General features: G+C 37.4%; 1 protein-coding gene across 1 annotated transcript; it reads left to right on the top strand.

Annotated features, from left to right (window-relative positions):
• Positions 1-2,004: 2,004 nt before the first annotated feature.
• LOC107041181 (neurexin-4) lies at positions 2,005-14,233 on the top strand. Its single transcript, XM_015261618.1, has 6 exons — positions 2,005-2,198; positions 3,376-3,480; positions 5,444-5,640; positions 7,733-7,874; positions 8,490-9,199; positions 10,242-14,233. Exons 1-6 carry the CDS (start codon positions 2,135-2,137, stop codon positions 12,837-12,839), a joined length of 3,816 nt encoding a protein of 1,271 aa, XP_015117104.1. The 5' UTR covers positions 2,005-2,134; the 3' UTR covers positions 12,840-14,233.
• Positions 14,234-14,670: the final 437 nt, after the last annotated feature.

Genomic DNA, 14,670 nt, shown 5'->3' with positions numbered 1-14,670 from the left:
ACCTGCACCGCCGGCACTACATACAATACTAGGTTTTTTAGGTTTTAGTGGAGTACTATTTCTCCGTTTGGACACAGGGCGTTTACATGGGCACACGTGTGTTCATGTGGCCCAAAAGGGAGCCGTGGTAAGTCGTGGGTTACTGATGGTAAGTCAGGGTGTACCTGCTGAGCACCTCCGTCGGCCGGCGAGGCCCACAGGGTGAAAAAATTTAATAGACAAATTAGCGAATTCGGTAGATTTTTCTACTAAATTTCTTCCTAATCCCGTAGAATTATTTTCTATGACGTCACAAAGATGGGGAACGCTATGTAAATTTCCTTCTTTAATGTAAATTCTATTGGATTTCTGTTGAACTTTCTATTAGTTTTTGGCCGATTCTATTGAAATGTTCAATGTAGAAAATATTCAATACAAAAAGTCAACTTTTGATTTTTTTACATAATTTATTCTGTTGAGATATTTTCTACAGAATTTCCTCGGTTCAAATTTTCTTTTTTTTCATTCTATTTTTCTTCTATTTTCATTGAGGAGATTGAATAAAAAAACTTAAAAATTTGAGTCCAGGGATTTCTCTACAAAAATGTATTAATAGAGTAAGTTGTATAAAAAATTGAATTCTATTGTTTTTTCTTCTCCATTGAAGATTTCTATCGGAAAAAAAACGCGCAGATAAGCTGCGGATTTTTTTTTTGAGGGGGGGAGGGGCGGTCGTTTGTACAATCTTTGGACCCAGGTGAAAAAAAATTTTTTTGTGTTTCTCAATTTTCACAGCCTCTTAGAGTAGCTCTACCCTTCGGCCGGGCTACGCTGTACTTGTGGATATTTTCAGTTTTCAAATTTTTCAGCTGAATTGCATGGAAAAAATTTGAACAAGTTCATACCCAGTGCGTATTATCTAAATTAAATTTCGCAAAATATTGATATTTTTTCAAACATTTCCCTCTCATAAATAAATAATAAAACTTGTTTGCAAAACAGTGGATTATTTTTTATGAGGTGTCAAAAAAATTCTTGATTTTTTCCCATCTAATGAAAAAAAAATCAGATTTTAATCTGATTACAATGGAAATGTTGATTTTTACATAAGACACTGGGGGTTAAATCCGGATTTTTAAACATTTCTTCTTTGAAAAGCCAAAACGATAATTCAATTGAGAAAAAAATTAGAAGCCCGAATCTAATCGACTTTTCTGAAATTTTCTTGCAGTTATCAATAATCTTTGAATTTCGCAAAATATCGATATTTTTTCAAACATTTCCCTCTCATAAATAAATAATAAAACTTGTTTGCAAAACAGTGGATTATTTTTTATGAGGTGTCAAAAAAATTCTTGATTTTTTCCCATCTAATGAAAAAAAAATCAGATTTTAATCTGATTACAATGGAAATGTTGATTTTTACATAAGACACTGGGGGTTAAATCCGGATTTTTAAACATTTCTTCTTTGAAAAGCCAAAACGGTAATTCAATTGAGAAAAAAATTAGAAGCCCGAATCTAATCGACTTTTTTGAAATTTTCTTGCAGTTATCAATAATCTTTGAATTTCGCAAAATATGGATATTTTTTCAAACATTTCCCTCTCATAAATAAATAATAAAACTTGTTTGCAAAACAGTGGATTATTTTTTATGAGGTGTCAAAAAAATTCTTGATTTTTTCCCATCTAATGAAAAAAAAATCAGATTTTAATCTGATTACAATGGAAATGTTGATTTTTACATAAGACACTGGGGGTTAAATCCGGATTTTTAAACATTTCTTCTTTGAAAAGCCAAAACGGTAATTCAATTGAGAAAAAAATTAGAAGTCCGAATCGAGTTTTCTGAAATTTTCTTGCAGTTATCAATACTCTTTGAATTTACGGTAAGCGTAGAGCTACTTTAATAATTCCGAATAATGGTGTTTTACCGATGGTAAATCATGTTGTACCCACTGAGTGACTCCGCTGGTTCGTGGGAGTGGCCATTCATAGTGGCTCGGAGGTAGCGCCTTGTCGTCATCGTAAATAGCGGACTCCACGGAAGGATGTTGACGAGTAGTTATTGTTGAATCAAACGGGCATTTTTTTCGATTGAATAACACGCGTTTCGGGGGTCTATTTCGGGATTTTGTGAGGTGAAATGAGAGGATGAAGTGTAATATGTGGATCTGGATTTTCGCTGCGGCTGCGGCCGGGCAGTTCGCCGAAGGATGTGAGTATTAATTGTTTATTGGCATTAATGAAGTGACACAGGCGCGACATACTTGATGCGTGACTCCTCGGACCCAACCCATGCCAGCGCAATGCAACATTCAAAATAGAGGCATTGATTTTTTTTTTTTTTTGTTGGGTTGGGGGAGCCATTCATTTAGATTGCGGGTTGAGGGGGCAATTCTCGAGGAATCGATTGGTTATATTTGTTTGTTTACTGCGCGAATGGGGGAGAGTGGGGTAAAACGGACCGTTTGTCATGGTCAGTTTTTTACAATATAATTACACAATTTTCATAAATTAAGGCTCATTTTGAAGATTGAAAAAAATATTTTGCGTATGAAACAAATTGGGAAATTTTTAGTGGAAGAATACGTCAAACTGACTTTTGTGATGGGCAAGAAAAATTTTCTGCAATCGTTTTGAAAAGAAAATAAATAAGATAAATAAATTTTTATTCCACGAATGAAGAAATTAAATAGAAAATCCTAACGCTTGCGCTAAGAAATTCTATTGAATTTAAAGAATTCTATTAGAAAATTCTATTCGTTTTTGCGTCAATTCTGTTAAAAATTATGCAACTTTCACGTGCGTTTTACAATAGACATTTTTTCATAGAAAAAAGTGCAGAGATGTTGATTTTTCGATATAACTCATTCTATTGGGATTATTTCTATGAGAACTCTTAAATGAGAATTTTCCAAATCTTTTTTTCTTGAATTTTATGAGAAACAAGTGAAAATACATTTAAAAAATAGAAAATCTTTTGTAATTAAAATTAATTATCTACTATTATTTCATTAGTATTAATAAAACGACAGAGTAGACAGAGTTTGCATAATGTTCAACAGAATTGGCGATAAAATAATAAAATTAAATTAAAATTTCAATTTAAACTAAATTTTTAAAGTAATTTTTTAAAATAAAATTCCAATCAAAATTCAATGGAACTTTCAATAGGTTTTTGTATTAATTTTTTAAACATATGTCATTTCTGAATTGACAATTTGCCTGTGGGAAGATTCCATCCATCAATACAAATATTAGTAAATATACTGAATCCAATGGTTGATAAAAAGTCCCGGGGATTTAAAAAATAGAAGAGGTATTGCAAGAAAATTATTTTGGGATGGACATCCTTAATTAAGCGAATCATGCTGATGTCCATCGGTTTCTAGGGGAATATTCGTGTGATCAGCCTCTGCTGGTCGATTCAACCAAAAGCAAACTCATGGCAACCTCTTGGATGTCGGATAGGACACCTGCTGATGCCCAGTTAAACGGTAATTATGACTTTCTGCTGTTTTTCAATGTACGTTTTGAAAGTAAACTCTGGAGTGTAGTTCATTTATTGATGTCTCGTGAGCATTGTAGATGTTCTTTTGAAGTTCAGCTGAGTTCATTCTTGGGGAGTCGATTGAGTGATTCATTACCACGTGGACTGTTATTTGAATTTCGTTGGCTTCATAGGGTCAACAGGTCAGTTCCCGGACGATTTTAAGGTCCATTGAATACTCCATAAATAATAAAATCAAAATTGTACTGATTATTTCATTTTTCAATAATATTACTCGTGTGGTATCATGCGATCAATTATTTTTTCTGCTGATCCGCATTTAATGAATAGAAACAATATGACCTAGTCGTCCAGAAATTAGGGGTTTCGGCTGTATTCAACTATTTCTTAATTTAATTATTCTTTGTTTTGTTATTTTCACTTCAAATAATTTTTTAATGGATGCCATCGCCAGTGATAGTCATATTCATCAATCATAATTGCAGTTAAATTGTGAAGTTGTCAATTTTTAACATAAACCAAACTATTAACCAATAATTTAGGTAGCATGATTGACGATTATTTGGATAATCGAAAATAAAGTACCTAAATTTTAGAATTAGCTTGTTCACTAAAAATTACATTTCAATACTATCAAATATTTTATTCACCACCAATCGGAAAAGTTTAGTTATTAAATTTTATAATATTTTAAATTTGTTAAATATAGTTAAACTCTGTACAATATAAGGAGATAATCCTTCTCAATATTGTCAAAATCTAATATTATTGGCCATCACTGGCCTGGTGACTTTTCATTTACGAAACTCGAATTTTCCTTAACCGTTCAGCAATTGGCCTGTTCACCCTGTGAATTTTATATATCAGGGAATGTTTATTGACTTCAAGACGGAATTTCCTTCGGTTTAGAATCGAAGAATCCCCCGAAATCACGCATAGCGAATTTTTTGTATAGCGAAATTAAATCTGCTACAAGGTCCTCATCAAAATTTCGCTGTCTCTCTTCGATTGACATTCATCTAAGAGTCACCCTGAGGTTGAGTCGACTCATCATTTTTTACCACTAATTTTGATTCTGAATATAGAGTCTATTCTTGTGAAGTAAATTTTTCAAATTGATTCACTCCCACGTGTGACAATCACTCGTACAGCGTCGTCCGTATTTCCCGTGCTATTTCACTCTTTAGGAGTGATGTGAGGACATGAAGCAAGATACGTAATCTTTACGTTGAAGTCAATAAAAAGGATCGCATAAATCCCTTTTCAAATTAATTTCGAATTAAACTACGGTTTCATTTTCAATTTTAATACTGTGAATTATTTAAATTAGTGGTGGACAATCACCCGCATTTTGTTAGCTTGATATGCATTTCACCGACCGTTTCACTATTTATTCATCTCATTAGTTAGTAGTGAAGTAATTAAACAGCATAAGTCAATTTTTCTCTGAGAAATGAATATTTCAAATATCGCGCAATCTGAGAGAAATAACTAACATTGTTACGTAAAAATATTCATGAAAAACTTCTCTTTCAACCCTCGACTTCTGAAAGCTGCCTATTCTTCGCTCCAAATCAATTTTTGCGATTACAATTTTAATCTTCCACTCAGATTCCAAATGAAACCAACGTTTTTTCATTTTATATTTTTCCTGAGTTTATTTTTTGTGTCGTAAATTGTTGAAATTAGGGGAGTACAATCCCTCGTGCTTTACTCTCACTTCACTATTGATTCATCTCATAATTTAGTAGTGAAGTAACTGAACAGCACTAGTCAATTCCCCTCTATAAACGATGAATATTTGAAAAGCAACAAAAATATTTATTAACAATTCTCTTTCAATTCTCGATTACCGAAATTATTTATTTTTCAACGTCAATCTCAGTTTATATCCATACGTTTTGCATCGTCTGCATGAGAATGTTGTTGTTGTTGTTGTACGGGCACAGGCGAGAAAGCTTGGACAGCCAGTAGTTCAGACAGTAATCAGTACTTCACGATCGATTTGGGCGATGTCATGAATATCACCGGCATTGCCACTCGAGGACGTGCTAACAAAGCTGAATACGTCTTGGAGTATGGCATTAGTTATGGCACTAATGGTCGTAATTACATGGATTACAAAGAAGAGGACGGAAATATGAAGGTACGTTTGCTCGTCAAGCTTTTACGAATGCTTATGCGCGGGGAATGAGTCATTCAGACACTCGTTGCCAGGTATTAATGATTCATCAATCCCTGAAAATTATTTTTGCCTTGTTTGTATGTGTGGCATGGCGTGCGGCATGTTGCTTCTAGGTGGTCACTATTATTAACATTTATCTAACTTTTTCATTCAGCAGCAGAGTGGTGAATTGTAATTAATCGAATCCAGTTTTTTCCACTTCGATTGAATAATTTCGTGGCGATTGTTAGTAACTAATTGAATAATTTTTATCGCGGCGTGGGTACAACGACATTTCACGTGTGTGAAATAATTGAATGGAAAAATTTAGCGCTATTGCGAGGAAATTCTGCTAGGTTTTTTTATAGAGAAGAGTCAATTAATTCTAATTTTCCTTTGTGACTTATTTCCTTGGGATTTATTTATGTAAAAATTCTAGGGTATGGCATTTGCAAATTTTATGCTCAAGATTTTGTTTAGAAAAATCTCAAGAGAAGTTGTATAACAGAAAAAATCTAGTGATTATTTTCGAATCTATTGAAAAATTCCACAGAAAACTGCAGAATTTTCAATGGAAAACGGGTGAAAATGAGAAGTCTTTCTATTCATCAAGGGATCATTCAATACTCATTATGTACTATCACTCAACAAATCGAAATATCTAATTACGCATTCATCAAACTATTAATTACCTCGGAAAAGGTAAACGTGATTTCAGAGTAAAAATATAACAGATCTCTCTTGCATTGCCATTGGGCCATTTAACAATTCTATTGAAGTTTTGAATGATTTCTCTATTGAAAAATTCTTGAGTGATCCCAGTAGTGATAAATTTTAGGGCAATTTATTTTTCTTTTTTTCGTAACTAACGAAATTTCCGATCTTCAACATTTCTCTCTAAAGCCACAAAATCTGGCAGAACGAATAAATTACTCGTGAAAATGAGATGTTCTGTTACATTTTACCACTCAACTGCTGAATCCATCTGCTTGGCTTCTGATTAACTCTCTAACACTGGGTTTCGGACTGGGCTTTGCAGGGGACAGTGCCTGGTCACCAGCTGACAATACTTACAATCAACTGATCACGATGGATTTGGGGGAGAGACATGAAATTAGGAGCATTGCCACACGCGGTCGTGCTCATACGAGTGAATTTGTTATGGAGTACATCCTCCAGTACTCTGATAACGGTCACGCGTGGATCAGTTATGAGAGTCAGGAAGGTGTTGAAGAGGTACTTTATTGTATCACGAAGAAAATGACACGATATCGCGTTCTCCTGTGTATTTAACACATTCACAAATGCACCTTCATTCCCATTCCCTCACTCGGATGATGAATAACATCGAGAACACGTGTGGTAAAAATTTACAGAAAATTTCGCTTTCTCTAAGAAATTCTATTGAACGATTTTAGTAATTTTTCTGCGAAAATCCGATTAAAATTATGCAACGTCCCCCGAGTTTTTTAAATAGATATTTGTTCATAGAAAAATGTGTATAAATGTGGATATTTCTGTATAACTTATTCTGCTGGGATTTTTTGTTTTGTCTAAGTTTTAACTACAACAGAACAAACTTGGAAAATTTATGCCCAAGAATTTCTATAGAAAAATTAATATTGTTGATTTTTTTTCTATCCAAGATGTCTTAACAAAATGACACAGTAAAATTACATAATCTCTTATATAAATGGCGCAAAAAAATAAATAGAATTTTTTAATAGAATTCTAACAAAATTTCAAGAGCATTCTTATAAAATGCGAATAGAAATTCAATAGAATTGTTTAGAGAAAGTGTTAGATTTTTCGATCAAATTTTCTCATGCGTGAAGTGAACACGGAGAATTGCACTGGCGTATTCAAATATTACGTGACACGAGCATCGCATTAAGATTTTATTAGTCATCTAATTATTTGCATTCTCCCTCTCATTCTTATTTTTCAAATTCAATTTTGTGAAAAGAGGAGGGGGACTCTCCAATGTGTCCAAAAAATGTGTGACATAATATTTGAGTACTCCCACTTCAGCTTCATCTTCTTAAATTGACTTAACAGTGACGAACAATTACAGATGTTCAAAGGAAACACCAACGCAGAATCCATTAAACTGAATAAGTTTGATGTGCCTATTATTGCACAGTACATTCGGATCAATCCGACTCGATGGAAGACGAGAATTTCGATGAGAATTGAGCTCTACGGATGCCCCTATGGTATTTTCACAATTTAAATCAAATCTATCAATGAATTCTTCATTTTTAAAAAATTGTAAAAAACTTTTTTTCTCTCAATTTTTTTTCACGTCAATTCGCGAATTTCCCAAGAGCACTTTTCAAGAGTTGAGCTCTTCAGATGCCCCTATTGTATTTTTATAATTTAAATCAAATCTATCAATGAATTCTTCATTTTTAAAAAATTGTAAAAAACTTTTTTTTTCTCTCAATTTTTTTTCACGTCAATTCGCGAATTTCCCAAGAGCACTTTTCAAGAGTTGAGCTCTTCAGATTCCCCCATTGTATTTTTATAATTTAAATCAAATCTATCAATGAATTCTTCATTAAAAAAAAATTGTAAAAAACTTTTTTTTTCTCAATTTTTTTTCACGTTCATTCGCGAATTTCCCAAGAGCAAAACTTTTCAAGAGTTGAGCTCTACAGATGCCCCTATGGTATTTTCATAATTTAAATCAAATCTATGAATAAATTCTTCATTTAAAAAAAAATTTTTAAAACTTCGTTTTTCTCTCAATTTTTGTCACGTCGATTCGGGAATTTTCCAAGAGCACAAATTTTCAAGAAATAAATCCCTTCTTTATTTTCCCCACCAAGTCTCGGAGGTAGCAGGCTTCAACGGTTCCTCGCTCATCGCAATGGACCTCCAACGTGAGCCAATCGAGACAGATCGTCACTCCCTGCGTTTTCGTTTCAAAACGAACAACGCTGACGGAGTCCTGCTGTACTCTCGAGGCACCCAAGGGGACTTCATCGCGATTCAGCTCCGCGACAACCAAATGCTCCTGAACATAGACCTCGGCTCTGGCCTCACCACGAGTTTCCTAGTCGGGAGTTTGCTGGACGACAACCAATGGCACGACGTCCTGATGTCCAGGTCCCGCAGGGACATCGCCTTCTCCGTCGACCGAGTATTGGTGAAGGGAAAGATAAAGGGAGAGTTCCACCGACTGGACTTGAACAGAGCCCTCTACATCGGCGGCGTTCCCAACATGCAGGAGGGCCTGGCAGTCAGCCAGAACTTCACTGGATGCATTGAGAACTTTTACCTCAACAAGACGAACGTTATCAGAGACCTGAGGGATGTGGAGGCGTACGGGGAGAACACCAGGTACTACCGGATCCACACCATCTTCGGGTGTCCAGATCTCCCTATCATCTCGGTGACCTTCTTGAAACCAGAGACACACGCTCGTCTCAAGGGGTACGAGGGCGCATCCACCCTTAATGTATCTCTGGCCTTTCGCACGTACGAGGAGAGAGGCGTTATCCTCTATCACACCTTCACAACCCCTGGCTTCGTCAAGGTATGTAACAGTATCGATTGCTGTTTATTTTCTCATTGGTATAGATAAATATTTAGTCAAGGAAAATGGGCAAAATGAAATCTTGAGTGCGTGAGTAACAGAAATTCGACAAGTGCGATATTAAAATGAGGGATGAATTAATGGAATTCCTTGAGAACTTGATTAAGTATTCTCAGATAAATTTCTAGAGATAATATTCAATAATTCTTCAGTTTTAGTGAAGAAAAAATGCGAGGATTCTATATATTTCCAGAAAAAAATCGAAATTTCGTGAATAACTGACTAGTAATTTTGAGAATGATGTTGAGTTCGGTTTAAGGGGAATAATAGGCAACTGTAATTGACTTCTTCAGATTTGTATCGATTTTTGTAGAATAATTAAACTGAAGTCTATTGTCTGAATTGATTTTTCCATAAAATGGTGAATTTTCAATGACGAAATGCCCGGGCATTTCAGTGGAACTATCATGTGATGAAAAATACAAAAATCTTCAACAGTGTAGATAAATGAATATGAATGAATTGACATCAACATAAATTCCAGGGTAATTTTCAATTCAGTACACTAGTTGCAAATACTTGAAATATTTTGGACAATTGACTAGTAATTTCCAGGAGAATGGCATCGAATTCCATTTAAGAGAAAAACAATGATGAAATTTCTGATTTTATAGAAGATTCACTGAAATTTCAAATTTTCCACCACCAACCAGACGAGAATTCCTCAACTTACTTAAATTTTCAATCAACACAGGGTACATCAAGCTAAATGTTACCCCGAATTTATCTAAATTCCACTAATTGATCCCTTGATTTATCCATTAATCGTGAATCTTACTACCTAAATCCCTTAAAATGTCAGTGTATCTCTCACCCACAAGTATCTCTCACAAAAATATCCAAAAACTATACCACAAGATTCAAACAAAGTTTTTCAAAAGTCCACCTCCCCGATGGAATACATCCCCAATGTTCCCATCAAAATATCTCCTCAACTTTACAAAAAATCGAACAGCCCGTTAAAAATAAAACCCCATTCCAGGTCTTCTTGGAGGAGGGAAAGATAAAAGTTGAGATCGAGACAAAAGGCAACTCCCGCGTGATCCTGGACAACTTCGACGAGCGATTCAACGACGGCAAGTGGCACCCAACAGTCCTGACAATCTCCAAGAACAGTATAATCCTGAAAGTGGACGGTCGCCCGATGCGAACAAAGCGCCTGCTGGAGATGTCGACAGGGGGTCTGTACCTAGTGGGCGGAGGGCTGCTAGGAACCGGCAAGAACCTAGGATTCGTGGGTTGCATGAGAATGATAAGCGTCGACGGCAACTACAAGCCGCCAACGGACTGGAAAGAGGGCGAGGAGTACATAGGCGAGGGCATAGTCCTGGACTCCTGCCAGATGCTGGACCGCTGCAACCCCAATCCCTGCAAGCACAACGGCATCTGCAGACAGACATCCACAGAGTTCATCTGCGACTGCACAAACACCGGTTACTCCGGGGCTGTCTGCCACACCTCCATCAACGCCCTGTCCTGCGAGGCCTACAAGAACATTCACTCTGTGAATCAGAGGGCAGAGATCGAGATAGACGTCGATGGAAGTGGCCCCCTGGATCCCTTCCCAGTGACCTGCGAGTTCTACGCTGATGGACGAGTGATGACTGTCATTCGTCACAGCAACGAGCTCGCCACCCCTGTGGACGGCTTCGAGGAGCCCGGGAGCTTCGTCCAGGACATCAACTACGACGCCAATTACGATCAGATCGAGGCCCTGCTGAACAGATCCATCAGCTGCAGACAGAGGATCAACTACGCCTGCAAGCACTCCAGACTCTTCAACACACCTGTCCACCAGGGGGACGTCTTCAGGCCGAACTCCTGGTGGGTCAGCAGGGGCAACAAGAGGATGGACTACTGGGGTGGAGCCCTGCCAGGCTCCATGAAGTGCGAGTGTGGGGTCTTGGGGAGTTGTGTTGACCCCACCAAGTGGTGCAATTGTGATTCTGGATACGAGGGCTGGCACGAGGACGGCGGGGACATCACTGAGAAGGAGTATCTGCCCGTTCGTCAGCTGAGGTTTGGAGACACTGGAACACCTCTCGATGAGAAGGAGGGGAGGTACACTCTCGGCTCTCTCATATGCGAGGGCGATGACTTGTTCAAGAATGTTGTGACCTTCAGGATTGTTGACGCCACGATTAATTTACCTACGTTCGACATGGGACACAGTGGTGACATTTACTTTGAATTCAAGACTACTATTCCTGATGCTGTCATCATTCACAGCACTGGGCCCTCGGACTACATCAAAGTGTCGATAGCAACTGGCAATCAGATACAGTTTCAGTATCAAGCTGGGGATGGACCGCAGACTGTCAGTGTCCAGACGTCGTACATGCTGACTGACAACAACTGGCACTCGGTTCTCGTCGAGAGAAATCGTAAGGAAGCGAGGATTGTTCTCGATGGGGCTCTTAAGAACGAGTTCAGAGAGCCACCAGGACCTGTCAGGGCTCTTCATCTCACCTCTGAACTCGTTGTTGGAGCCACCACTCAGTATCGCGATGGATTTGTTGGGTGTGTCAGGGCACTGCTGCTCAATGGAAAACTCCAGGACTTGAGGGAGCACGCGAGGAGGGGTCTCTATGGGGTCAGCGAGGGCTGCACTGGCAAATGCCAGAGTTATCCCTGCTTGAATAATGGAACTTGCCATGAGAGGTACGACGGCTACAGCTGTGACTGTCGTTTCACCTCGTTCAAGGGACCCATCTGCGCTGATGAGATTGGGGTCAACTTGGCCTCTGAGAACATGATCAGGTACGATTTCAAGGGCAGCTGGAGGTCTACTATTGCTGAGAATATCAGGATTGGGTTCACCACCACCAGCGGTGGGAAGGGCTTCCTCTTGGGGCTTTCTTCGAATATCTCAGGGGAATATCTGTCGATTCTTGTGTCCAACAGTGGGCATTTGAGAGTTGTGTTCGACTTTGGGTTTGAGAGACAGGAGATCATTTTCCCTGATAAGTATTTTGCCTATGGGCAGTATCACGATTTGCATCTGTCGAGGAAGAACGAGGGCTCGACTTTGGTTCTTCAGGTTGATAATCTCGAGCCCAAGGAGTTTCATTTCAATATCAAGGCCTCTGCTGATGCTCAGTTCAATAATATACAGTATATGTATATTGGGAAGAATGAGTCGATGACTGATGGCTTTGTTGGGTGCATTTCGAGGGTTGAGTTCGATGATATTTATCCGCTGAAGCTGCTTTTCCAGCAGGACAGCCCGGACAATGTCAGGTCAATAGGGGGACCCTTGGTCGATGACTTTTGTGGGGTTGAACCCGTCACTCATCCACCGAATATCGTGGAGACTCGACCACCACCAGTCGTTGATAGCGAGAAGGTCAGGGCTGCTTACAACGAAACGGATACTGCTGTGCTGGGGAGTGTTCTTGCTGTTATACTCATTGCTCTCATCATCATGGCTGTTCTCATTGGGAGGTACATGTCCAGGCACAAGGGGGAGTATCTCACGCAGGAGGACAAGGGCGCTGAACAGGCACTCGATCCGGACTCGGCGGTTATACAATCCACTACGGGACATCAAGTACAAAAAAAGAGGGAGTGGTTTATCTAGGGGATTCCCAGGGATTTTCGGGCACTGGTCATTTAATCTTGGGAGTTAGGTACTCAATAAATGAATTCTGGTTGGAATGCCGTCGAAACAGTCCTGCCAATTTGAGAGAAAATTGGATTGGATTTCTATTGGGCTTTTTAACAGTTTTTGGACGATTTTATTGCTAAATTCCGCAGATTTACTGCGAGTTTTTTGTGGAAAATGGCCGATGAAAAATTTTCACCACTGTGGGCAATTTTTGATCGATGCGTATTGAAAAATTTAATAGAAAAGACTTTCTCTGTGACGTTCTACTGAATTTTTGATGATATATCATGCAAGTTTGACGGGGTTTTGTCATTGGATATTTTTTTGTAGAAAGTAATCTATGGATGTTAATTTTTCTTTACAACACAATTAGCCAAATTAATCAAATTTGGAGTGGAAATTGGTTTTGAAAAAGGGACTATTCTTCAAGTGGGATTATTTTGTCTAGGACTTGTTCATCAGGATTAAATGACCGCTCACCGAAGTTAGATGGTGAAATTACTGAATTCATATCGTATCATTTGATTAGTGAGGTAATTAGAGAGTAGGATAATTCCCTGTGCGATGCTAATCGCATGAGTTTTTTTTTTATTTTTCGTTCTAGAGTTCTTTGATATTTGTGTCAGTGGGAAAGTGGTGAGAAGAGATGAGTCCCATCTTGTTTCAACATTTGGCTAATGGATAGGGAGGGGTGGGGCAAAATGGATAGCTGTGACTCTTTTTTCAATGTTCATAACTCGCGGAGAAATTTCTCAATTGAGCTTAGCCTGGGGAAAAGAAAATATTCCCTTTTATTAACAAGTAAATGAGTTGTTAATATTTGAAGAAAGTAAAGGGCCTATTTTGCTTCACTTATGGGAAATTTATGGATTATATATTTGTTTCGCTTGTGTTCATTAACATTGCGTACCAGAAAGGGAGTTTAATGCGTAAGTTAGATGTCTAGGAGCATCGAGAGTGAAGTCAAAATAATTTTTCATTCACTCTCTGTACTACTTTTTTGTTTGTATTTTTTTTTTTCATCCCTTTCAGATAATTTTATATCTCTAGTTAGTCATGTACAAAAACGAATCTCGGAGAAACATTTACCGTCCAAACAGCATTTTACCTTATTTTTTAGTTGTTTTTTTTATTCTGAAGTAATATATACAATATGATTATATTTTTTAATGTTTTCTGAATCTCTTCACATCACCTTTGCAGCTGTGGATGCTTCTTGATTGAGAATTCAAAATTCTTTTGATGTCAAAAGTGTACATATGCTATGTTTTTTATACGAAAATAGGTAATTTTATACTATTTGGATTTTTTCATTGGATTTTGGATAGAATTGACGAAATAAAGATGTATGTGTTTTATACATTCCAGATCGAAATATTTTTATTTTCTCCGGAGGTAAATTTGCCCAAAGAAAAAATTTAATATTCAGATTTCTGCTATTTGCCTAGGTCATTTCGCAGTGTTCAGCAATTTCAGCAATCAAAAATGAAATCAACTATAAATTTCGTTTATCAAAAAAGAAATGGAAGTCATGAGTAAATGCAAATTCGAATCACGTATGAAAAAATCGAATAGATTTTTTCTATATGGATTGGGTATAGAAATTCCATAGGATTTCCGTATATGATATTCGGATATTTCTATACGAATATTTTCCTAAGGGTCACGAGGTTGGGGTAAAACGGACACTTGACTTTTTTTTAATGCTAATGAGGGGTTGAAATGTTTTGTTTTCGATACAAAGAACAATTCTTTTCCTTTGTCAGGAGCCTAAACTGAGCTCAATTGATCAATTTGTTTCTGA

This window comes from Diachasma alloeum, unplaced genomic scaffold, assembly GCF_001412515.2.
Source record: "Diachasma alloeum isolate Michigan unplaced genomic scaffold, Dall2.0 Dall_scaffold_00358, whole genome shotgun sequence".
NCBI classification, from domain to species: domain Eukaryota; kingdom Metazoa; phylum Arthropoda; class Insecta; order Hymenoptera; family Braconidae; genus Diachasma; species Diachasma alloeum.
Note: the sequence above shows the minus strand (reverse complement) of the source record. Positions and strands in the feature narration are given on the sequence as shown.

Bases quoted from the DNA above. Each gene is read 5' to 3' on its own strand.
- LOC107041181 (XM_015261618.1), top strand. From the start codon at position 2,135: ATGAAGTGTAATATGTGGATCTGGATTTTCGCTGCGGCTGCGGCCGGG. The intron at 7,875-8,489 runs GTATTTTCACAA...TTCCCCACCAAG, and splicing joins GCTCTACGGATGCCCCTATG to TCTCGGAGGTAGCAGGCTTC. The intron at 9,200-10,241 runs GTATGTAACAGT...ACCCCATTCCAG, and splicing joins CAACCCCTGGCTTCGTCAAG to GTCTTCTTGGAGGAGGGAAA.